General features: G+C 29.4%; 1 protein-coding gene across 1 annotated transcript; it reads right to left on the reverse strand.

Annotated features, from left to right (window-relative positions):
* Positions 1-25: 25 nt before the first annotated feature.
* LOC149061586 (sodium channel protein Nach-like) lies at positions 26-27,380 on the reverse strand. The gene is made up of 10 exons (XM_089217269.1): positions 27,175-27,380; positions 26,303-26,506; positions 23,948-24,110; positions 23,686-23,828; positions 13,114-13,267; positions 3,028-3,322; positions 1,740-1,793; positions 1,013-1,148; positions 588-706; positions 26-298 (listed from the first exon to the last, which is right to left on the reverse strand). The coding sequence occupies exons 1-10, from the start codon at positions 27,270-27,272 to the stop codon at positions 51-53; spliced, it is 1,614 nt and encodes a 537-aa protein (XP_089073395.1). The 5' UTR covers positions 27,273-27,380; the 3' UTR covers positions 26-50.

Genomic DNA, 27,380 nt, shown 5'->3' on the forward strand with positions numbered 1-27,380 from the left:
TAATGTGCTATGTGAGTATTATCTTATGAAATAAATCACCTATGTGTTGCTTAATATATAACTTTCTCACAGATTGCTGGTAAAGTGATGCTAGGTGGCTTGTACAGAGGTTTGCAAAAATGATACATATTATGATGGCGACGGTATAAAATGAGTTGTTGATTTTTTATTGAAACTGTTTGGACTTTTGTGTATTTGTGTTTAAGCATAATTAACGATTTGTAGACAACATAAATGATCTCCACCACGCTGACCAAACTGCAGCCAAGAAACAGACTTGCCATCCCACCAAATGTCACTAATAAAATGTAAAACAAGTGCTAAATTTATTTTTTGACATTATATCTTATTGTTTGCGCAAAGTTCTGTAAAATATAGTTTATTTTATGCAACAAACTTTTATAATGATTAATGATACATTTTGATAAAATACAATACTCATAGAATATTTATAAAGATTTCAAATCAGCATTGAAAGAATATTGATTTTTATTAAATTCATTGATTTAGATAATGAAAATATATAGTTTACAGACTGCATTGCACACTTACTACAACTTTTAAATTATAAAATCTTTTGAGTTCACCTAATAAATCCTGTGTAGTGTACTTCATAGACCTTAGGTAACTGATGGAAAATCTTTCTTTGTAGTGTACCTCTATATGTGTGTAAGCATGTGGAAGTTTTGTGTAAGCTAAAAAGTCCCTAAAACAACAAATATAATTTATGCATAGCAGTATCACAAAAATATATTTATACGGATAGGTATTAATATTTTATTGGTATTATCTTGTACTTATCTAAATTGAATTAAAACAAAAATTCTTTATTACCAGAACCAAAATAGTAAGTCTGATAGTGGTGGTTTTGATTTATTTGTTGGAGTAATTCATGATATTTAATAGTGTTGTAAGTACTTGAAACAAGTATTAGAATTATGGAAATTGAGTCACATATGTTTCCACTGACTTACTTTTGCTTCTAGTTATTACTGTGTCCCAGTTTACCTACTTTGCATAATTACGGATTTCTGTTGTGTATCCAACAAATGAACACGGGTATGGGCAACTGCAGTTCATGAAATCTTCTGCATTCCATTTGAGATATCCAAATTCTTCTTCTGAAATCTGGACATTGCGCTGAAGCACTATAAAATGTGATCAACAACTGTTAAGTTTGTTAACTAATCCCTGGTTAATTTAGATAAACTACTGATTTGTAGGTACTATGTGCAAAATAATATTCAAATTTAAACCAGCTGGACTAATTAGAAAACAAAAAATTTGTTTTTGGGTATTTAATTATTTGAACAATAGAACAATAAAAATGTTGTGATTAACATTATTTGATTTTTAATTATCCCCATACTAAATTATAATCATACATATCTGTGTACAAAAAATTCTGTATTCTAGCAATTAATGTATCTATAGGTTCTTAATGGTATAAAGTTTTACAATGATTTAAGTCTCCTCGCTCAGTTACCTTTTGAAGCATTAAATGTTGCTGATGGTTTCTGACAAATAATTCTATTAATTTGATGATTTAGTAATTATAAGTGAAATTTTGCAGTGCCTTTTTTTTCTAAATATTACCCAGTAAATTATATAGAAAAGCTAAAAAAAAATTTAGAGACCAAAAATATTTACCTAACACTTGCTGATCTTAACAATATTTTTTGTGCGTAGACAACTCATTAATTATAAATCATATCAGTAATATACTAATAGTAGGTTACCTTTGATTTTGCTAAGGCATTGTATGTGTTCAACTCCACAATGTTGTGTGCTCCCTGTATTCGCAGAAATTGAGTGTATAGTCCTGGCTCGTCATTTTATTTTGTTAATTGTACACAAACCAATATGTTTGAAGGTCAGTTTAAAACCATTAGGTACCATACCACAATATATATTTATGTATATGTATATACTGTAAAACCTTGGTGTATAGTTACAGCTTGGGCTTGAAACTTTAAAATTTGAATTGGTATAGGTATTTAAAAAAAATTATAACTTGGATAGAAATAATGTGCTTCGAGTTGTAACAAATTTAAGAACAAGAAAAAGTTACTTGATGATTACCAATTACATACATTTTTGTGATGAATTGTTTTTTTGTGTGATAAATAATTAATAAAATCTAATACATTTATAATTAATAAGTATCTATCAGGCCCGTATACAGTGGGGGGAGGTGTCAAGGTTTAAACCCCTCCGAAAATTTATCCTGGATACATGCTTGGTTAAGTTAGGTTTACGTATATTAACGAAAGTGTCCGTCTGCTCCTGATTCATAATTAACACAGATCCGAAACGACCGAAACTATTCATGTTATCGACTTTATTACTGCCTATTATATAATTTCACCGTGCATTTTGATTTTAAGGGGTTGAAATCGTCAAAAATACATTTTTATGTTTAGTGCACGTGTTCCGGGGAAATGTTAATTATTATTCAAAAATGTTATAATGTTATCTTATTCGTAAACTAATTTTCATATTATTTATATTAATATCGGAGTAGGTACCTATTATCTTAGTAAATTCCGTCTGATCGCACGAAATACCGTCTCACGCGTGTTAGTTTTATAATAATTTTTTATTCAAGTCACGATCTATAATATATCGAAGAATCTCGAAAGTCGAAGTTATATCTATTTGTCTAGTTTAATTTTCTGGAACTATACTTAATTGATTCAAATTTTATTTTTACCATTAGAAAGCTGCCTTTCAAAGAAAACTTTTAAATTTTTAAAAGAAAATCGTGAACTAGTTGAAATATGTAACCAACAGACCTTCTGCAAAGTACGCTTCATGGGAGAGACATCTGAAAATGTTGAATGTAAAACCGGTTTGAGACAAGGAGATGCATTATTGTGAAATCAAATAGGTATTATTATTATTATTATAACACTCATTATTATAATAATGCATTTTAAGGGAGACGAGTTCAATTTTGAAGTGAACCCTCAAACTCTAAGATAGTTCATAATGACTATAATTAATTATTTAATTATTGTATTTTACCTTCCATGTCGAAGTAATATGGCGTGCAATTACACATTTTATAAGTGTTCCTCAGCCGACACTCGCTGTAACAGTTGTCCTCTGCGTTGCTTCTAGATGTTGGGAAGTTCTTAGTTCTCGTAGTTCTCTCCTTGTACAGGAAACATTTACGGTCCTTTTCCCCGAGTCGGTTTAGCGATTCGTCCGCCCGTATGTGGCTCACGCTCACTGATATCCGTGACGATTGGTTTAGTTCGCTGTACACTTTGTAGCTACTTGAAATGTCCGGGAAGTCCTCGGGTGTGTGAACCATTATCTACAAGAAAACCGGTACCTGAATGTTGAGTAGTTGGTCGACATTACATCTGATTCGAGATTCACCTTTTGTGAAGAGGATTTATTCGACAAAAAATTAAACATATAAGATATTTGAAAATAAATTTAATTTTGTTATTGGGTACCTAAAGGATATACTTGAAATTGATCATTCCACGACTAGTTTAAATTTCAAGTTTTATTTCGTCTCTAATCTCTCTCAAATTTGATTTTAAAATCTATAAATTAAAGAATTTTTAACAGTGGTCATACAAAATTAAGAAGTATTAAGATTAAAGATATAAGATAAATTTATAAAAAGGTGACCATGTGGGTATCGTTTTTTTGTAGAATATGTTACAAGTAGGATCTCGTCAGTCGGCGAATTGCGCTGACACGCAACGTGTTGCGCTCTGTAGGAAAACAGTGTGATTAATTTCAAAAGAATAAGTGGATGACGTACTAAGCGTAAACGTCATACACGACGCAAAAAAACGCGCTCCTAGGAAAACGTACCTTTAAGTCTATAAAAAAATATGTTAGTTTATATTTTTTTAGATTTTTGGTGACAGTATGAAATATTGATCATATACTTTGTTTATAACTGTAAAGTAATTTCGGGATTTTGATGAATTCTGTCAATTTTTTAACTTTAAATGCTTACCTATAAAATAAATCTCAACTATGCATTTTTAATGTTACTAAACTGTTATAATAACAACATACTAAAAATACTGAATAAAATTTTCAAACTTTTTGACCCAAAATTGTTTTATCATTTATAGGAAATAAAATAAACAAATTTAAAATTGAATATGCTTATATAAATAGGTCTAAAGTGAGACGAAATATTTTGAAAATTATACTATGAATAGAAAAAAAGCGGGTAAGTGGGTATTGCTCTGCTGTACATAGGGGTTGGGGTGGACCTCTGACTAGGGTAGGTTAAATTTGAATATAATGATAGGTATCATTGTATACGAAAAACGATTCTGAACGGAGACGGTTTATCTGTCTAGGATATAATATAGATATCGACTCTTCAAAAGAAAATTTTCAGAAAAATTGAAAATTTCAGTTGCCTAAAAATATCTCAAAAAAAGTCAAAATATTTTGAAAATTAAATCATGTAAAGAAAATGCCAATCTAAATAACTTGTGAAATTTTCAAGTATCTACGACTTATAATTTTGAATAATTACAAATATTTAAAATCGTTTGAGGATAAATCCGCCTGCCCGCCAACCCCGGGCGGCGGCCAGAGTTGATAAAAATTTCATCGAGTTTAAAACAAAATATGAATTTTGCTGATGAAATTTGCATTTATTTGCTGGATGAATAACTGTTAAAATTATTACAGTAATATTGAAGTCCAGCGCATATGGAGGTGGTAACTGGTCATCAGTCATTTTTGAATAATATTCAATGATCATATTATTGTTGTATACTTATAATTAATATTGATATTATATTATTACGCATAAATTACTATTTTATAAGCACTTAACGTGTTAACACCAAATAATATTTTCTTGACAAGCATCGAAATATGAATCACGTGTTCACATACGTACGTGTTGATTGTACATTGTACCAATTGTACCTAATATTGTATTACTGTTTAGTATAATATTTTTTTATTATTCGTGATACCAAATTTCTCGGAAAAAAAAAAATTCAAAATCGATAATCATTGTAGTACTGATAAATAAGAAATAAATTTGAATTTAAACAAACTTTAAAAATTATTGATTCAACCTTAGTAAAATTTTTGAACACCATATTTTTTCTAAAAATCGGATTTACCAAATAGCTATCTTGATTTTTTTAACTATCAAATAGCAAATTTTTTAATTTTTAATTTTACATACAAAATGTTTAAAAAAAATCGAAAAATATTTTAAATGTAGCGCAGACGACAATTTATATTTAAAAAAAAAAGTAAAAGATGTTAAATAGATCAAATATTATTGCAATTTTCAGTTCATCGTGAAACACCCTGTATAAGTAACAATTAGAAAATTGTATACTTTATTCATTTATTGGTAATTGGTATTTGTCCACTTGAAATAATATGTCAGTTACCAAAAGGCAATAATATAACCTAACACGATGCGACATTCTGATGTCTACTTACATTGGATACCATTAGAATTAGTACAGCTATAATTTTTATTTTTATTTTTGTTGGAGGACAACTAATTATTGATTATTATGTTATTTATTCTTACCTATGTAATTTTATATTAATTAGAAGATTTGTTATGAAATGATATTTCAAGTTATATTAAAACCCTTTATAGGGCAGAACAAAAAAAATCGTCAGATTGTTCTAAAAATTGGTGTACATGCACTATGGAGTACTCTGATTTTGGGAAAAATATTGGAAAATTTTTTATTTGTTTTGCATGGTTGGAAAAGTGGTGGGAAATAGTTTCCCTTTGCCCCTTTACGACCATGGGATTTACTGAACGGGCAATGGTATAATATATTTCCCACTTATGCGGTTACTTAGATAAATATATAAGACTCATTCAAACTAATATAAATATAAAAAAAAAAGTAAATAAATATTATGTTATTTAAATCAACCAATATATTTCTAATAAAATAAAACATTACAAATCTCGTTTAAAAAATAATATAATCAATTACTTGGTATAGTTTACAAATCATAATGTTAGTCTTTTTTATTTCTTTTTATAAATTTAAAAAAAAAACAACCAATTACTTTTTACCTATAGTTCATAAATCACAGTTTTTTTTATTTCTTTATATAAATGTAAGAACAAAAAATTGATGAAAATAAATAATAAATATACATCCTTTCAATAAAATCAAACAATAAATTTCTAATGAAATAAAATTAAAAGACAAACCTCATTAAAAAAAAAAAACATAATCAATTACTTGGTATAGTTTACAAATCATAATGTTATTACAGTCTTTTTATTTCTTTTTATAAATGTAAGAACAAAAAATTGATAAAAAATAAATAATAAATATACATCCTTTCAATAAAATCAACCAATAAATTTCTAATGAAATAAAATTAAAAAACAAACCTAATTTAAAAAAAAAAAACATTATCAATTACTTGGTATAGTTTACAAATCACAATATTATCACAGTATTTTCATTTCTTTATATAAATGTAAGAAAAAAAATTGGTTTAAAATAATAATTATGTAAATATTAATAATAAAACAATTCACTTCTGAAATAATGAAAAGTAATAAAATATAATCAGTTCTAGGTAGGTTTGTGATAGGGTTCAAAACATTGTTTGCATAGTGTTATTTCACATGTAGAACAAATCATATTTGATCTTTTTTCTTTAGCTTTCGTGCTACACATTTTACATCTTCTATACTTATCAATGAACTTTGGCATATGATCAACACCTGTAAAATTATGATTGATGGAAAGTTTTTTTTTTTTTACTTCTTTGTTCGTGGGGGGAAGTTGTACACTTTTTTCTGCATGAAAAATTTCCAATAAGTTCATCTGTTAGTCTTGATCTAAACTCTAAATGTGTAATGTATTTTTTTTTATTCTTGTTGCAACTTTCTTTTTATAAAATATAAGAATTAACAATAGCAGTATCAACCATATAATAAAAAAGTTTAATCCACCACTTCCTCGACTTCTGGGAAATTGAATATGGAGACATATATTGATCAAATTTGTCAACTCCTCCCATGTATTTATTATAATCTGATATTCCAGTAGGGCACTTTACTTGAATCCTTTCCCCTTTACCATTTTTTCTCAGTACTGTAGATGTATCTGAAGAGTTATGCATATTGCTAACAAGTGTCACTGGTTTACTTCCTCTATCCTTCCATCGCATAATACCAATATCTTCACTTTGGGCATATTCAATGTCACCAGAATTATATTTGCCATCAGTTTTCATAAGGTGTTTTGGATAATACTTTTTGTTTACCCTAAATGTCCCACATGCAAATATACCATCACACAAAAGTTTAAAAATTAGAGGTATACTTGTAAAAAAATTATCAAAAAAAACACAATAAAATAAGTTTTTCAATTTTTTGGTCAAGTATAACACAACATTTTCTCCTAGTCCATACTCAGGTATTCCATTTGATTTTTTTCCAGTGTATATGTCGAGATTCAATAAAAAACCACTATAAGAATCAGCCAATGCCCATATTTTAAAACCCCTTTTTATAGGTTTCATGGGCATATATTGTTTCATAGTGGAACGGCCCTTATATGCTACCATACTTTCATCAACTGCCAAGTACCTTGACGGACGATATACAGATTGATAAATATCTTTCAAGTGTGTTATCATAGGACGAATTTTATACAACTTATCAAATTCCAAAGAATTTCTTGATGGCATTTGGGAATTATCATTAAGATGAAGTAACCGTAGAATTTTCAAAAACCTTTTTACAGGCATGATTTTGGCCACATGTTCGCAGAAAAAATTAGGATCATTTGACCAATATAACCTGATGCTAGGTAAAATCAATATTCCAATAAATGCTTTTATTTCTTCGATGCTTGTGTTGATATCAACACTTTTTTGTTGAGCATATAAATTTGTTTGTTGAACAATTGTTTGAAATATAGGACCAATCATCAATTGAAATATGTCTATAGGTGACATTTTATAAATTTTTTTGTCTACTGGACCTTGTTCTTCTCTAAATCTAACTTTTTTAAATTTTTTTGGAGACTGTCCTGATTTTACAAAATTAAATTCACCACTTATATTTGGATTTGAAACATTGTCAACTTCTACATTTATGAGTTCGTTTTCAAGATAATCATTATTTAGAAATATATTTATATCAATAGGTAAGTCATCAATATAAACTTCATCTAAATCTACAAACAGTTGCTGTTGCTGAGTTGGTAAATAATCTTTATCTTTATCAATGTCATCCATTTCCTCATCTGAGCTGGACATAATATCTTTTAGCAACTCCAAATCGTTATGTATATCTGACAAAATAAAATTATCTATCAATATATTTTACCAATAGCTATAATATTTAATCAGAATACTACTCTATATAATTAAATTAAATTAATAGTCATTTTATTTATGTATAACTATTGGTACTATATTAATATTTTTATCATAGTTTTATTTTTACAATACAATAAATATTAGTTATTGCAGTGTTGTTTATAAGAACATATTTTGTAAGTTTACATAAATATAGGTAGGTACAAATTTATTTTAGTAAATACCTATATAGGTACCCACAAATAGTGTATGAAAAAAATGTTAGAAAATAATAAATAATAAAATTCAGAACCTAGGTACACATAATATACTTCTTCTTCTTCTTCTTCTTAGGCGTTTACAGGCCATTCAGGCCCATTGCCGCAACAACCACTTGCCTCCACCTGTCTCGGTCTCTTGCCAGCTCTTCCCCATCCTCTATTCCAAGTTCCCTCAAATCCTTGACCACTCTATCCTTCCATCTTTGTCTAGGACGTCCTCTAGGCCTTTTTGTATTTGGCTTCCATTTCGTAACCTGTCCAATTGGCCCCTCCGATCTCCACACGTGACCGGCCCAGCTCAGCCTACTACTTTTTAAAATTCCGTTAATATTCGGTTCTCCGTACAGGTCTTGGATCTCCTGATTTGTTCTTATTTTGTATTCTCCTTCGTTATTTTTTTTCGGACCATAGATTCTCCTTAATATCTTCCGCTCGAAGGTGGCCAATTTTTGTTCATCCGATTTTGTAGTGGCCCACGTCCCACATGCATACAAAGCTATAGGTCTTACTAGTACTTTATAAAGGGTTATTTTTGTCTTCCATGATAATATCTTTGATTTAAATAGAGGGACCAATCCAAAATAACATCTGTTTGCCGCTGCTAATCTAATTTTTATTTCCTCGTGGCTATTTGCATCCTTGTTGATGTCCACTCCTAGGTATTTAAAATCATCTACTTTTTCGAACTTATATTCCCCAATATCCAGGTGTCCCCCTCTATGGTTATTCCTAGTTACGACCATATATTTTGTCTTATCCTCATTTATAATTAAACCTATTTTCTTTCCGTTTTCCAGCAGATTTCGCGTTGTCTCCTTTAGATTTTCTTCATTTTCTGCCATTATCACTAAATCATCAGCATAGGCAGCTAGAATTAGTTGTTTGTCAAATCCAATTTTAATTCCACTTGCAGTTACTAGGGTATCTCTTACGACTGATTCCAATGCTAAATTGAAAAGAGCTGGGGACAAGGCATCACCTTGTCTAAGCCCTGTCACCACCTCAAAATCCTACGATACGGCATCTCCGAACTTCACTTTACACTTTGATCCTTGTACACAAGCACGGACTAGTCTTACAAACTTTTCAGGTATACCCAATTGGCACATAGCGCTCCATAGTTTCTCTCTATTCACCATATCATATGCGGCCTTAAAATCAATAAAAAGGAGGTGTATATCTTTGTCAAATTCATGGCTTTTTTCGATCATTTGCTTAATAACATGTATTTGATCCTGGGTTGACTTCCCTGTCATAAACCCTCCCTGGTAATCTCCAATAATTTCTCGTAAATAGGGTACACATAATATACTAAATTGTATAATACAATGTTTTTGTGCCAAATCGTTTTCACTTTTTATAACATATAGAACAAATGCATATAAAAATCTAATTCAAAATATTGAATAATTATAAATTAAAATTTACTTTGAGAAGTAGAAGGAATGTTACTATTTGCTTGTTCGATATTTTCTACATTAGGCACATGCACTTCAGTTTCAGTCATACTAGAACCTGCAAGCACAAAAAATTTCTAATTAAATATTATAAGAAATTTAAAAAATATTATTAGTTTTATTTACCTGATGATCTGGTAGATAAATGCCAAACTTGTTTATTTAGAGAGTTATTTACATTGGTGGTATAGTCTTCTGCATCAGAATCTCCACCGTCTTCCGAATCGAATGTCATATCATCGGTAATAGCATTTAACTCTTCTAGAATCTCATATTCTGATAACATCTAAGAAAAAATTGATAATTATTCGTAAATATTTTGTAAGTGGGTCATTTTTGGCCCCGAAAGTGTATATTTATCGAAAGAGTATTAAATGATGATTCAGAATGTACTTACTTCAAGATTTTTATTGAAGTTCGAGAGTATTTTTTTTAAGTTCAAAATCACAACCACATATTTGAAAATAATATTCAATTATTTTTATAAATTGATAACACAGAAAATACATTTCAAATGGATTGTAAGATAACCATAGATATATAATATTAATATTATATATCTATGAAGATAACACAAAAAAACGCGCTAAAATGTTATCTTTCAATTAATACCACCAAAGACTTTATAAGTTAAACTGTTTATTTATCAAAATTAAAACAAATAACAATTTTGATAGGAAATTTATTAGAGGGAAAAAACGTGTATCGCCGGTGGGCAATGGGATGATAATTTCCCACTTTGATCGTTTTTGATTTATTTCTCTTATTTGAAATGTTATCAAATACATGTAATTGATACTGTCGTATGTAGAAAAAAATAACGGTTTTTTTCAAACAAGTGGGAAAAATATTACCTCTGACCACACGGTGCTAGATTTTTTTTTTTGGGTGGGAAATATATATCCCCTTGCCCTATAAAGGGTTAATAAATAATAATACAATATATAAGACATAATCTCGGACATAATTGTCAATTTTATTCATCTTTATTTTGTTTAAATTGTTTATTTATTTCCAATTTATATTATATCAATTATCATGAATTATCAATTATATTTTTCTGTTTTAAACAATTGTTTTTTTTTTATGATGTTTAAATCATTTGTTTTAAACGTTTTAAATAAAACCATGTTTGATTAATTTATATATTTTACATGTTTTAAACGAGTGTTTAAAACAAAATGTTTAAAACATCTCAACTCTTTATTAAATCGTTATCGTTAGGCTATTTCGTAAAAATTTAAAATTCAAACGCACTTAAAATTTTTCCTATAATGATGTTTCGAGTTTCCTCTATAGCTACTTGAAGGAAAACTAATAGAAAACTTAGTGTTGTATTTATAATCCTTAGTTATAAGCACAAAAAATCTTATGATTTTTCAACTTCAAAATTACTTGCAAATTTTCGCGTTTTCGACAGATTTCGTAAAATTTTGAACTGTAAACGCTTATTAAAAAAAAATTGTGACTTACGATTTTTAATTTTTTTTATTTACAATAAGAACAACTCACAAGGAACCTTGTATTAAATTTTCAAGTTTTTTGGTTAGGTTAACATTTTTTTACCGGCACTTCAAAAAAAAATTCTCAACAAAATCGGAAATTTCAGTGATCTATAAATAACTCAAAAAAAGTTAAAAATTTGTGAAAATTAAACTGCATATAGATAACACTAACATAAACATTTGGTGAAAATTTTAAGTATTTACAGTGATTAGTTTTTGAATTACAACCATATGAAAAAATCGATTTTTTTGAAAACTGTTGGAAAATGTTTACTTTTGACTCTATAACGCACCAAGGATATTCACTTTTACATCGGAAACCACCCCCAAAGTTTAAAATTGAAGCATTATTTCGACTAGTTATGATGTATAGAGACACACAAAAAAAAAAACACTCACATCATTGTAAAATCAATACATTCATCACTTCGTTCAGAATCTAATATGAAGTACAATAAAATTAAAAAATCGTTCGATGAGAATTCATTAATTTATAGTTGAAAATTCAATATCAAAAAAATTTTAACTTACCTAATCTGAAATATTGCGGATTTACGCTCAACTTTTTTTTAATTTTCATAATATACAGAAGCTTGAAAACCACATGATTATGAGAAATAAATCTCACGCAGCGTGAATCACGCTGTTAAATTTTGTATTATAATATACTAAAATAAACTATAAATTTTAGGAAAATTATCACGTGTGGATTAGATTATTTTTTACATTTCCTCAAAAGCTTCTAATTTCTCACTACTGCATATTTGCATTTAATCACACTTTTGGAGGAAATTACAATATTTCCCGAAATAATGGTGATATCGAAATTCTAATTTTGTAATAAGACTCACAGAGATAAGAACTACAATTATTTCATATTTTAATTGATTTTAATGTTTTGGTAAAAAAGTTAAAAATATATTTTTTTATTTAATTATTTCAAAAAAAAAAATTAAAGATAGCCATTTTGTTGAGTTTATGTTTCTGAAAATATTGATGTTTCAAAATTTTATTTTCATTAATTTCCTGATTTTTAATTTTTTTTTAGTTTCGAGAAAAATTGCGAATTATTTAACACCGTAATGTTATCAAACATGTGACCCGCCGCGCCACGTGTATTCCCATACGGCCGGTCGAATACTTTCCGTGTTCCTAATAGTTATAAATCTATAATCATATTTTACTTCTTCAAAACTAGAAAAAATATTAAAAATCAAGAAATTAATGACAATCAAATTTTGAAACGTCAATATTTTCAGAAAAATAAACTACAAAATGGCTATCTTTAATTTTTTTGGAAATAATTAAATAGAAAAGTATATTTTTTAACTTTTTTACCAAAACATTAAAATAAATTTAAAAATGAAATAATTGTAGTCCTTATCCCTGTGAATCTTATTATAAAACCAGAATTTTGATATCTCCATTATTTCGTTAGATATTGCAATGGGTAAATTCTCGCGGGACACTGTATATCGTATGCCGTATACGTATAAATATATAATATCACGTCCAACGTCGCAATACTTTGAGTTCTTAAAACGCACACTACTACCGTACATTGTATCCTTTGGAACGCTTGTCTTTCGGGAAGTATTCAGTGACTAAACTCTTCATGATCAATTCAAGCCCCGTCATCTTCCCCGCAACGTTGTTTCTAAGCGGCATCAGGCTGCCGTTTGGTTGGGCGATTGGTGGGTTGTAGTCGCTGTCACTGAAAACAAAAAGACAATCATGATATAGGTACCTATGTTTAAACGTAGATGTAACTTTTGTCCTTAAAATAATTAATATTAAAAAACACACATCAATACACCATTGTAAAACCGATTCTTTCATTAAAACGTTCAGTATTTTAAAGTTAAAAAATACTGACATATAAATTAATGAATATGTATGCGTAATTGTTGAATAATTACGTAATTATTATTTTAAGAATTCACTACGAACCCATGGTTACTACCAATTACTTGACCCAAAATTTCATTGATATCTTAACCTCACTACTTCCATGTTCATTCCTAAAATATCGGCAATATCGCTGTTTTATTTTGGACAGAAGATTCACTTCGGGTCCTAACCTCAAGAAATAAGGAATGAAAGAAGCTAAATAGTAAACTTCATTTTCTAAGGCCTTTATTTTTATACGATCTACAATATTTATAATCTAAATAAATTTTTCGGTTTGTTACGGTATCACATTTTGGAGCACAGCTATTAAGTAGATGCCAAGTACTCAGATAAAATTCTAGTTTTACAGTGTATTTGTTTGAGGACTAACGTCCTTTAGCTTGCAACGATTAACGAACAAACTTCTATTTTACGACCAACAAAAAAATAACCATTTGAGTATCAGCTATAATCTTTTACAAGTTGTTTCACAGTGAACTTCAAACAAACACCAAATGTTTCATATCACAGCTAGCTTCGAAGATATTCCCAGATAATCTGTCATTTTATAAGACAAACACAATAATTGATATAAAAACCTACTTACCTAACTGGAAAGATAACAATTCTTCTTTCAATCCATTGACGGTAATTTATAATTAATTAAAATAATGAAATTAATATAGGTCAAGGTACTCATAATCGTGTAGTAATAGCTAGATTGTAAATATTTAACTATCACTCTTTTATATAGGTAGGATATAAAAAAAAAAAACTATTATTTTGATATAAAATCCAAATATTCTAAATTAGAAATATATTTTAGATATTGATTGCTTATGTAGTATATATAGATAGGTACCATATAATATTACATAGTTACTTTATAGCTGCATCCACAATTGCAAATATATACCAGATTTTCATAAGAATACAATTATAATATTATCATAATTTATAACCGTCGATTATTATGCTAAATTCTAATATAAAACCTACTTACCAGTTTGGCATCGTCATTACAAAGTGTTTACACGTCAGTCGTTGATGCCAAAAAAAGTAGGCTTATAGTATTTTTGGTTGCTGAATGTTGGCAAAATATTAAACTGTATTTATGCATTTAGAATTATTTCATAAGAAAATCTGGGAACATTAATGATGAGCCAATAATTCATAATATCATTAAAAAAAATCAACTTTACACAGATGCTATCACCGAGCTATTTTTAAATACTTGTTAAATTGTTTGTATCAGTTGATGAAGATTATATACCTATCAGCTTTAGCGTTTTTAATTTATTATACTTTTATGTTTAAATAGCAATATCATTGCCATATACCTAGAAGTATTTTTTATTAATTGCTTATAACTTATAAGTTACGGTATGGTTTATTATTAAATACATGTAGGTATTGTGATACATTCAGAAGTTTAAGAACAACATGTCGTAACTTCTATTGTTTAAAAAACAATATTGATATCAACATACCTATTTGAATTAATTTATATACTTTAAAAAGTTTGTGTAAGTTAAATTAAAAATTATTTAGTCAGGTAGATATTTATAATAAGTTCTCTACGGAAATGTTGTTTTTGATGAAAAAACTTCAAAATAGTGCATTTTACATTATATTATATTAAAAATGTACCTAAATAAAATATTGAATTAAGAATATCTTAGTGCATTGATTGGGTATAAGTAAAAAATCACACACAGCACACGAATAAGTAAATAACTTTAATAACACAAAAATAGAAATAAAAAAATGGGTAAAATAAATATAAATAAAAAAAGGAAATATTATAAAATAAGGCTCCTGACAATAATTATTATATTATAATCGGAAGTTAAAGACCTGTATCACTCTCTACTCTTATATAAGTATCAAATGCAAATGTTAAAAATGCGATATTACATTCCTCCAGGTGTTCGGAGGGATCTCGAGATATCGTATTCGAGAATTTTATCAAATACACCATACAATATAATTGCATGTAAAATATGACTACAATTAAATAATCGCAATTGTCTAATATAAAATATAATATTAAATGTCTTACCTGACTCGCAGCTGCCTATATGGTCTATGCTATAGAAGTAGATAGTAGGTGACACAACGTAATAATTAGGTTACTCAAAACACTCAAATCGAAATAATTAAACGCACTAATTATAGCTCGTCATAAGGAGTTTACTCGCCTTTACTCTTATCGTCACTCGCAGGATTCGGTAATTGAGAGGTTGTTAGTGCGCTATGGCTGGTGCTCATTCACTCCCTGAAGGGACGACACAGGCCTACACTGAGCAGAGAGAGGCGGCCGACCCGATCAAAAGGTTTCTTTATGCGTCCGGGAGGTTGATTTCTTTGGGGAAAAAGCAAAGACTTTCAGCCATTACCTTTACTTTGAGGGTATATATGAAAGCCATACGTCCTATAATATACGACTTACCGTTGCTAGAAGGTACATGCTATTTTTTAATCGTGTGTTATTGATTCTTTACTTCTGTCTATGACAATAGTTTCTTAGGAGATGCCCTATTTCTACTTGTGACAGTTTGACCGTAATATTTAACCGTATTATTTTCCCACTTAAAGTTGTGGATGAAGAAAAAAAGATCATTTCGATCTACTATTAATTACCGACGGTGATAAAAGCCACTACACCTACATCTCTAATTTTTCCCGGCTTATTAGATCACAAAAAACTGGACATAACGACTCTGTTATATTTTGCAAACGCTGCTTCACATCCTATGATAATCGACCTTTGAAAAATAAGCTATGTGGGCAAGCAGCACTTGATCAGCATAAATTGATATGCGGATCGCATAAACCAATTTCACCTCTGATGCCTGAGCCCGGTTCAATGTTGGAATTTAGTGCATGGAACAAAACACAACGCCACCCCATAGTTATTTATGCCGACTTCGAGGCGCTTCACGTTAAATGTAACGAGAAAAAAGGAAAAAATACAATTGTAATTCAAAATCACGAGCCTATGAGTTATGGTTTTTTCGTAAAGGCAGATGAGATTACATGAATTACATAAAGTTTGTCTAAATTTTCCCGATAGATGGCAATGATCAGCCACTTTATGGTTTTCTTTGGAAAATCTCTTTTTACATAAATTACATGCCTTACATAATTCATGTGTGCGTCGCTGTTCCGGTGTCATTATAATTGGCGTGTTGGTTTTGAGCAGTTTGTCTATTTTTTCTGCTATTTCCACAATACTTTGTACAAAATGTTTTGCTACCTCTTTATTTTCATTACTTCCGCGGTATATAACTGGTGATGTTGGTATTTCAAATTCTTCAAACCGTTCTTTTGGTATGTGATCATCTGCCTTTACGAAAAAACCATAACTCATAGGCTCGTGATTTTGAATTACAATTGTATTTTTTCCTTTTTTCTCGTTAAATTTAACGTGAAGCGCCTCGAAGTCGGCATAAATAACTATGGGGTGGCGTTGTGTTTTGTTCCATGCACTAAACTCCAACATTGAACCGGGCTCAGGCATCAGAGGTGAAATTGGTTTATGCGATCCGCATATCAATTTATGCTGATCAAGTGCTGCTTGCCCACATAGCTTATTTTTCAAAGGTCGATTATCATGGGATGTGAAGCAACGTTTGCAAAATATAACAGAGTCGTTATGTCCAGTTTTTTGTGATCTAATAAGCCGGGAAAAATTAGAGATGTAGGTGTAGTGGCTTTTATCACCGTCGGTAATTAATAGTAGATCGAAATGATCTTTTTTTTTCATCCACAACTTTAAGTGGGAAAATAATATGTTTTTTATTCTTTTCTTTTTTTAATCCAAATACATTGACAGATGTGTTCAGGTTATTTTTTCAAATGTTTTTATTCCCCTAACAGGTGTTGGGAATGTTAAACCATCGAAATTAAATTTATCTTCGAGCGATGTATAATTTTCAGTCATAATAGTTTTGTTATTACCTGTAACGTATCTTGCTAAGATTGCCCACTTGAAGCACTGTTGGTCTGAGTTTTGGGGGTTGATGACTGCCATTTTATCCTTAATGTAATTTGGTAACGGAATGTAGGATGATCCACCCATAGGTATGTAATTGTATACTCCTAATAATAAACCGTCTATGGCTTCCAAAGTAAAGCCACTTCCTTTAGATGTACATCTTCTTCAGCCAATAATTTTATGAACGCTTGTTCTACTATTGCGTCGATATCCGTATCCTTAAAAATTTCTTTAGCTGAAGTTTTAAACGCACGGTTCTCGGCTGAATTCTCTACGTTTGGCCGGCTGTATGTCGCTTCCAATTTCAGGTTAAATTTAATTGGGTGTTTTGTCTAAGATGTTTTAAGTAATTGAATTAAGTCTTTTTTTGCTGATACTAAAAATGCGCTGAAGTTTTTCATATTATCTGTATTTTTCTTATAATACCAAATAATTTTATTAGAGAGCGATGACCCAGTCTTAACAAAACCGGGGGTTTTAACGATAGTCATGCGTGTTTTTTTTGCATTTACTGCTTCGTTCGAATTTTCCGCATGTACACGCTTAAGATCATTGCGATTTGAAGCCGAAGGAACTGAAATAAAATAAATAATTTACTATTATAATGCTAAAAATTATGGAAATATGTGTGTAAAGATAAATTGTTGTTATAAATATAACCGTTTTTTTAATAAAAGTATCTGAAGAAAAATTAAGAATTAAAAAGTTTTTTTTTAGTGATATGTTTAAAATATAGAAAATACGATTTTTATAAATATATATTAATAAAATGAGATAGTTGTGAAGCTATAGTATTACATACATGTATATGAAGTGTGTATATATTATGCAAAAGCAAAAACAAAAATGATATAGAGGTCTCAGATATAGCAATAATATACATTATTCTTTTGTGTAATAATAAATAAGATGTTTAAAACGCCTACGTTCTTAATAATATAATAAGGAACTAATTATAACTTTAAATATGTTTATTTGAAATATTATCAGATTATTTTAGATATATATACTTACTTTTGTACATATTACTAGTAAATATATGAGGGGTGTTTATAATATTATTTTATTATATATATTTATATTATTGTTATATCATAGGAGGTGAAGAAACATATGAATGATATATTTACCATTATAATCGTAAATATGTTCAGCTGGTTTAAAAAAATCTTGAATTTCTCGCTTGGTTATGGTTGGTTCTTGTTGAATTACAATACTTGAACCTGAAAATAGTATTATTATTAATTAGATACTTGAAAAAAATAATTCATTGAACAAATTACACTTAGATCAACACCTTAATTATATATTGCATTTATAATGCATATATGTTTTATTGTAATGATTAAACACGAAATACGTAACCTTAACTATGAATAATTTATCTAATAAATCTGAATATTGTATTTAAAAATACTTACGGTGTTTTTCTTTGGTATGTCTTATGAGGTTATCTCTTCGTGTGAATATGTCTGAGCATAAACTACATGAAATCTTTTTGGAAACATCATGTGACTTGGCATGTCTGTGTAGATTTTTAATCATTGTAAAGGTTATACCACATATACTACACGGGAACATGATTACGTTTAAAACACTAGTCGAAATCGCGAAACAAGACTTTACCCTTCAACTAAAAGATGGGTAATGAATTATAGAAAAATATCTTGTACTTTAAATAACAGTGTGAAATAGTTTTATCTAAGCGAATTATTGACGCATGAACTAATATCAAACTAGTGGTGGAAAAATGAACTACGGTGCTTGCTTAAGAAAAATAAAATTTTTAAAACACTTGTAAAATATTTGTATACACTTTAGAACTCGGACGACAAAACACGACAATAGCCATAGACGGTAATACACGGACTGACTTCGTTTTACTTAATGCACTACTTTTTGTCTGGTAATCATCGGCAATACTCGGACATGTCTCGGATATGTTCGGACATGTCTACAGGTGTGTAGTCGTACAGACGGTTAAGGTACGGTTTGGCTAGAGCGACAGCGACCGCGACCGTACTACGACCGCGACCGCGATTTTACTGCATTAATGAAATTAAATGTACCCGGTTTACCTACGGCGACCGCGACCGGCGATTTTGGATCGGTCGCGGCGATTATAACTTCGGTCGCTACAAGAGCGGTCAAATCGCGGTCGCTCCACATATATTCGGATTGAAAACAGTACGGCGGCAAGGTGGGCCTAATAACCCCCACAGAAAAATTTCAGAAATTTTAGAATATAAGAACTTGTATACTTTATATAATATAATAATAGCTATATATAGCTATAATAGTTATATGATACGAAAATTATGAAAATATTTAAATTTTATTTAATTTTATAACCCTTAGTATTTGTTGAAAAAACTTTAGCACATGAAAAAAAATATTTACCTGCTGCCCCCCTCATTAAAAAAGACAAGCAAACGTACAATAGCTTAGCTCATTCATTGAAAAAAATACTTGCTAAACTTAAGACAAATGTTTAGAAAAATCACCTAAAACGAATCTCACTCACAAATATGGTAGTATCTGGAGAAAAAAAAAATAATTCGCTTTAAATGACCAAATCTTCCTATTAAACATCTGTTGGTAGCAATGGTAAAAATTGTTAACAGGGTAGGATCTCGATGAGGTGATCTATTTGTCAGCATACTAATGACCTAATGGCAATTTGTACCATTATTATATAACATTAACATCCAATGGTTAAAAATAGATTTTTCGATTTTTCTCATTGTGCGTGTTGTAAACAAAATAATGCGTGATAAGTGATAACACAAACAGTCACTTGAATATTCATAATTTAAAATTGAAAAGTAGTAAGTACGTTTGTTATATAAGTAAGTAAACAACAAGTATGAACAAAACACTAAAATTTTCAAAAGAAGAAGACGAGGCATTGGCCGAAAATGTTTCAAAACATCCGGCATTATACAATCCTCAAAATCAAGACCACAAGGACTTGAATATTAAAGAAGCGATTTGGGCAGAAGTCAGTAAATCAGTAGGCAGAAGTGGTACCTAAGTAGATTGATATTAATACTAGTTTATTATAACTAGGTAAATATTGTACAACAGAAACTCGCAGAATAAGTGGTGCAAATGCATAAATAACAATTAATGAATTGGACTTTTCAACATTCAAATAAATAATAAAATATTAACTTATAAAAGTAAATGTCCAACTAATTCACAGCTCTACTATAATTGGTTGTATAATTAACTATAAGGCGTACCAGTAATATAAGTAGGTAGGTCAGTTGATCAGTATTTGATGATACCCTTCTTCTCTCCTGGTCTTAAATAATGGATTAGGTCTTGATTTTGGCTTTGGATTAACTAAATACTGTAAATAAATATCATCGTCGTCTGCTTCTTCGAGTAATAACCATTGAATTAATTGGTTATTATCCATGTTTGCGTTTGTGAAATTATAAGTTAGGTTTTCTTAGTATTATTTTATACTTCGATACAAAACTTAAATAGTCGAATTTATTAAGTCAAACATAAATTCTCATATAAGTATTCGGCTATGATTATTGATTAAATTATTTCTGTTATCAATTATCATCCCCTCTATGACAGAATTTTTCATTTAGAAGCGGTCGCTATCGCTGTAAATAAACCATGTTGGCGATTTGCGACCGCGACCGCGATCGCGATTATTATTCAGTCGCAGTCGCTGTCGCTCTAGCCAAACCGTACCTTTAATGAGGTAAAGGCGTGAGAAAGGGTGGTAGGGATAGAATGGAATGTGTGAATTTGTGTGTGTGTGTGTGTGTGTGTGTGTGTGTGTGTGTGTGCCATGAACGAACAAAGGACTGGTTAACTACCTATAATGTACTAAATAGAAAACTAATGTGTACTATATGGCTTGTTGCCTGTAAATCAATGGTATTGATATTTTATGTGTTTAGGTAAAACTATAATATGTAGCTTCAACGACGTCTTCTTATTGCTATGTAAGTATAAATGTAAATTGTATAATAATATGCGTGTGACATGGGGTATGTATTGAATTTAAGCACGATTAAAGATAATATGGTTGCACAACGAAGCATAATAAAGTGACTCTTCGAGTTTCCTTGTTATCACAACAAGTAGAACCGAGAACTGGCGCTCCAAACGTTAAAATATTGAATCACAAATTTGAATAATTTGAATTGATAATATTATACTACCTTTCATCATATTATCTTCATATTACTAATTTAGTAATTTATGTATGTTATAAAAAGTATTAAAAACACAGAATGATAGATACTGTAAGTCTGTAACACATTTATATTTTATTAATATTATGTTATGACACAAATTAAAAACAATATATTTTTAACGATTAATTAATAAAGTACTTAGGTAGGTACGTCACTTTCTGTATGTAATGTAAATTATAATTTTAGCTAACTACCTACGAGTTTTGATAATTTTTTTTTAGTTTTATTTTGTTTTTTATTCATCTGATTTTTAATATACCTATGTATACTGTCTCATTCTCATTATGACAAACGTACCCATATATCAGTTAGCATATCAGTTTGATGCACGTTACATTCAAATGTCAAAATAAAACACCAAAAGTAGATATTTCTTTACTAGAAGTACAATTAGGGACACAACACTTCATTTTGATGGTATATTATGATTCGTATAAATACTTCAAATTGTAACATTAAAATTACGAATCACGAAATCACAATTGTAAAAATCGTTGAAAAGTTCGTATTTTTAATCACGTTTACTTTTTCATATTTTCGCGGGAAAATATTGTGCATTGTGCATATTATCACTGTTGTCACAGAACATTATTTTTTTTTTTTTGATTTTTTTTTTTTTTGATTGTTTTTTTTTTCAGATGCCTAGTACTTAATTCATATTCTATGAGCGCTAGTGAAAGTTTCTAGGGTATCGTTGATAATAAAAGAATTTATGAGCTCCATTAAATTGTTTCTTATCATAGTTCGTTCAAGGGGTGGACACTTAAAAATTATAACACAGTAATCATACTTATCACACAAAAACGTGGCGGCCATATTCTTATTTATGAATCAGTGTGTCCATACAATGAAAAATAAATTACCTAACTAAAAAATAAAATCACAAAATGATACGGTTAAAGTTAAAAATCTTGAAGTCCAACTTTTGGCCATAGACTTACTTCAAGCTTTTTGGAATTTCGGCTTATTTTTAATTAAATAATAAATAGTACCTATAGGTAAGTATATTATTCAATTACAATACAATTTAATTCAAATATAGTATATCTATTTTTCAATTTTGTTTATTTATTGTGATCAAAAACTTTTGTTTTTAAAACAATACTTCATTAGTATAATTAATTAATTGGAACAATAATAATAAATAGAAAAAAAGTAAAAATTAAAATTGACCTAACACAACAACTATTATAAACAGTTGACAAAAACAAAAATATCAATACAAATCACAATTTTTTAAGAATTAGCAAAGAATAATATGTAAAATTGTATATTTTTAAAATAGGGAGTCAGCGAAAGGTAAACAATGTTTACTAAACATACACGAGTTACACAATATTTCATAGTGTTCATAACAACTTAATTTTATAACCTAACAAAACAGCATAAATAAGAAGATGGCGGCCTCCGTCCCCACTCCACGCAAAACGTTCTTGGCATTGAGTGTCCTTTCTGATTTTATCTATTCTGTGGTTCATTGGGCAACCATATTATCTTTAATCGTGAATTTAAGTAAATATTACGTATATATTTAGGTTATGATCTATATTTTGTACGCTTGTGTGTGTGTGTGTCTGTGTCTGTGTCTGTATGTGTGTGTTGTTGTTATATCGGTGGCGGGTTGAGGTCGAGATTGAGGCTCGATTCCCGGTCAGTTATTTTGCAGTTTTTTCCACTGCGTTAATATTTGAGTTGGACTTCTTTGGCGTTGATAAAATGTATATGATAACTGATAACATGATAAGTCATAACGGGAAAACTGTAATAATATGATAATATATGTCGCGCACGTACCCGACATTCGTGATTAATGTAGGTTTATGTGTATTGCGGGTTGCATATATTGAGTAATTTGTACTAGTTTCGGAGGAGCATGTACTACGAATTGCCTATACAGAGGAGCCTATGCTTTTACATGTAAAATTTAAGGGGGAGGAGATCCAGAACTCCCCAAAACATACTACTAACAAGACCGTTGGATTAATATGCTATGATTATTAACTAGTAGGTATTTACTTTGTCAGTCTTTCTGATGTCTTGCTGTTGAACGAATAACAAAATCCTTCTTCAGTTCGTTGCAACCGTAATATATCCTTACAGTTGAAATTCGAGCCTCTCCAATAACACGCATAGAACACCTCGTCAATAGTCGGCATAAGCTAAAACGCATCGTGACAGTGGATGATAATTATTTTAATAATAGTAAGCAATGGCGTTAAAATCTTTTGTGAACTATATTATAATATAAGTTATAAGGTAACTATATAAGACGTGTTACTTTCAACATGATATCGGTGATATTGTCTACTGACAAATCGGTTGTTCCTGGATTAGTTTCAGCAAAAATTGATAGATCTTTGTAGTACGGATACTGTAGCATTGCCATAATGTATAACGAGTTTTCGTATTTTTTTTTCAACTCCGGTTCATTTTCGTACTTACTGTAAACAAATCGCATATGCTATACACATACAACTCATACACAGTGTGTTTACTAGTTGTCGTAACGTTTTAGATTCTGAGCGGAGCGATGAATTTTGTATTGATTTTACAATGATGTGTATGTTAAAAAAAAAAAAGTTGTCTGTGTACACTATAAAGTGGTCGAAATAACACTCCAATTTTCAACTTCATAAGCTCTTCCGGTGGGACAATGAATCTAGTTGATATATTAGTCAAATTTAAAAGCGCCAGGAAAAACAAGAAACAAATTAAGGAAAAACGGGAATCTTTACGCAAAATTATAATGTTTATGAAAATCGATTTTGGGAATTGGTGTAACTCTAAAAATATTTAGTGTAAATTCATGATATTTTCACTGAATGTTTAAATTGAGATATTCTGTAGGTACTTGAAACAACTTTTCAAATATTTCAAATCTTTTAAAGTTATTTATATAGACATAAGACATTTTTATTTGTTTTTTGGTTTTTTTTTTTTTTTTTGTAAGGAGAACCCGCGGTAACATATGCCATTGGGTGTGAGGTGGTACGGTAGGGGTTATTTTTGTATATTTCTTTGTAGGTTTTTAAGTGGGTAGGGTTGTAACACGTGTCTGTGTATTTGTGGCAAGGATATGTTGCTAAAAATCCCGGGTGGTCACCCATTCGGGAGCTAGCAACTGCGGCCGGTACGTACGCTCAGTGCGTTTCCGCAGATTGAGCGTACGACCGCGCCTCACCAAGCCAATTTTTTGGTTTTGTTTTCTATAAATGTCTATAAAATTTTGTTCCTCGAGTAAAAAAGTTGGAAAATAAAATACATTGCAAGATTCCCTATAAGCTGATATATAATAGCAGTTGGAAAATATTAAAAATACATAGGCATGTTTTTTTTTATAACCGTTTAAAGTTGAAATTTCAACAAAATTTGATGAACTGAAAATTTACAAATTATGTAGTTGTTAAAAATGTATAAAACGTTTAACTTTTACTGTTAAAGATTGACATTTCAAAACAAGGTTTCACGTAAATAATTAACGCTACAAAAAAAAAAAAAAACATCTAAAAACTAAATACAAACACTGTGTTTTTTTACAGTCATTTTAAATTCATATTTAGATGAATTTAAATATTAAATGGTAACAAAGAATAACAATTTTAGTTACATTGTTGTAATGTCATTCGTGGACCGTGGTTACTTGAAATTTCTAAAGTATAATATAATTATAATAGTTAATGTTGTTAACGACTTTTACTATAATATTTAACTTATGTAGTATATTGTATATACTATACTGTGAATTACCGAGTGAATCGGGTACATAATGAATCTGATTTGATTGACTTGGAATTTATTTTATAGGTACGTACCTACATTTTTAAATAATTAATATATTACAAAATATACTAGACTGACAAACCGTCTCCGATCTGAATCGTTTTTCGTATACAGTTATGATGTTATATCATCGAGTTTAAATTTAATACCATTCATTAGTCATTACATTAACCCACTTGTAACCTACTGTATAGTAGATTAACATCCATTTACCCTACTTTTTTTTATTATTTGAATAACATAAATACAATTAAAGTTATCAATTTAAAACATTATGATTTTTTCATTTAATTATTAAAAATTATTGGTTGGATATATTACTTTCAAAAAAATTAAAACGCATCGACATAAATAGAGTTCTTGCTTATGAGTTATGTAATTTTAGTAATTCAATACTACTATACCTATATTATAAATACAGAGGCAGTATATAGCTATCTCTCTCAGAATAGTTTTTGGTATCTTGTATATTTTAAAATACGGAGGTTGAAAACTTGCGTGTTTAGCTTCTTTTAAAAGGTATAAATTATGAATTTTTGTACTGATTTATAGACTTTTTTTTTTGAAATTGTCATCTTCATACATATAATATAAGCTAAAAGTTTATATAAATAAATAATTGTATATAATAATGGTGCGGAAGATAGCTGCATGTACTACCTCTACCTCCACGGCACGTTTATCGTTTATCACATACAAAATAAGTTGTGCGTGTGTAGGTATTCATACATGTATATTGTATACTCTGGTACTTTGATATATAAACATAATTGATATGACTTATAAATTATAATATATTATACCTTTGGACCCTTTGGTACCTACCAATATAAAAAATAAATTTAATTCATACCTTAAAATCAATTTTTTAGCCTTCGAATATAGAATTTTGTTCATGGGACAAATAGTTACTGCTGGGAAGTCAATTTTGCTAAGCGGATATCGAGGATTGTCCACTACGATTTGCATAGACGAATATGAAAAAGATTTCCACGAAGCATACAGATGCACAAGTATAGTGATGCTTGCGACGGCCATCAGCACAGCCCACAATAATCTATTACACACGTATAAATAAAACAAAAAACAGAAAAATATTGTAAATAATTTTATCTTAGATCATAATGATCTAAGAATTTTATAATCACTTTATTAATATTTTCGTTAATAATTTGTATTTCAGAATACATATACAATTTATAATCATAACGTATTTTCCTAAGAATCATAATAATAAAATATAAAACTGATCTGTCACACCTTCAAAAATATGATTCACTATAATTTTTGCCATAGATAATTTTACTCTATAGATTATTCTAAAATCATAAAAATGATTTTTGGTAAAAGTGTCTTATTACCTATATATCTTGTGTGTGGATCTGAGAGAGAAAATAAATATTGGACTAAAATTTTGTTAATGGTTTTGAGGCACATTCATACTTTGTACAGAATACTCCTTATAGTTGTAATAATAATTTGAATATTTAACCACAATAAACCTCCCTCGGTTGTTTGGAATTATCTAGGTGTATTTTTTTTATTTAACTCCTATTCATGATTTTTTATAATATAAATCCTATATGGCCTCCCAAGTGTACGTATAAAAATTGTAGTTTTTTATTTTTTTACGTGCCTAATATGTCAACAAATAATCCGATTGGACTGAAATAATTGTTAAATTTCGGAAAAATATAATAGTTATCATAAAATTGCAGTTCTTACCTCTCACAAGTAGTTGCATTCTTGTGAACGACATACCGAAGACCGTGTAATGAACTCTTTTCACAATATTCGCTCCAAAAAGTTTTTACAGACTTCATGACGGAAGAACGGAAATAATAATAAATCGTTGGTTAGAAACGACGTCTTGATAATCCGTACATTTTATAATAATGCGGAACCATACATTATTAATCATGGGAGTTGCA

This window comes from Diuraphis noxia, unplaced genomic scaffold (genome assembly GCF_037042655.1).
Source record: "Diuraphis noxia isolate RWA-SAM2 unplaced genomic scaffold, SU_Dnox_SAM2 contig0001, whole genome shotgun sequence".
Classification (NCBI taxonomy): domain Eukaryota; kingdom Metazoa; phylum Arthropoda; class Insecta; order Hemiptera; family Aphididae; genus Diuraphis; species Diuraphis noxia.

Bases quoted from the DNA above. Each gene is read 5' to 3' on its own strand.
- LOC149061586 (XM_089217269.1), bottom strand. From the start codon at position 27,272: ATGAAGTCTGTAAAAACTTTTTGGAGCGAATATTGTGAAAAGAGTTCA. The intron at 24,111-26,302 runs GTATGAATTAAA...ATTTGTTTACAG, and splicing joins GCTAAAAAATTGATTTTAAG to TAAGTACGAAAATGAACCGG. The intron at 23,829-23,947 runs GTAACACGTCTT...GATGCGTTTTAG, and splicing joins TCACCGATATCATGTTGAAA to CTTATGCCGACTATTGACGA.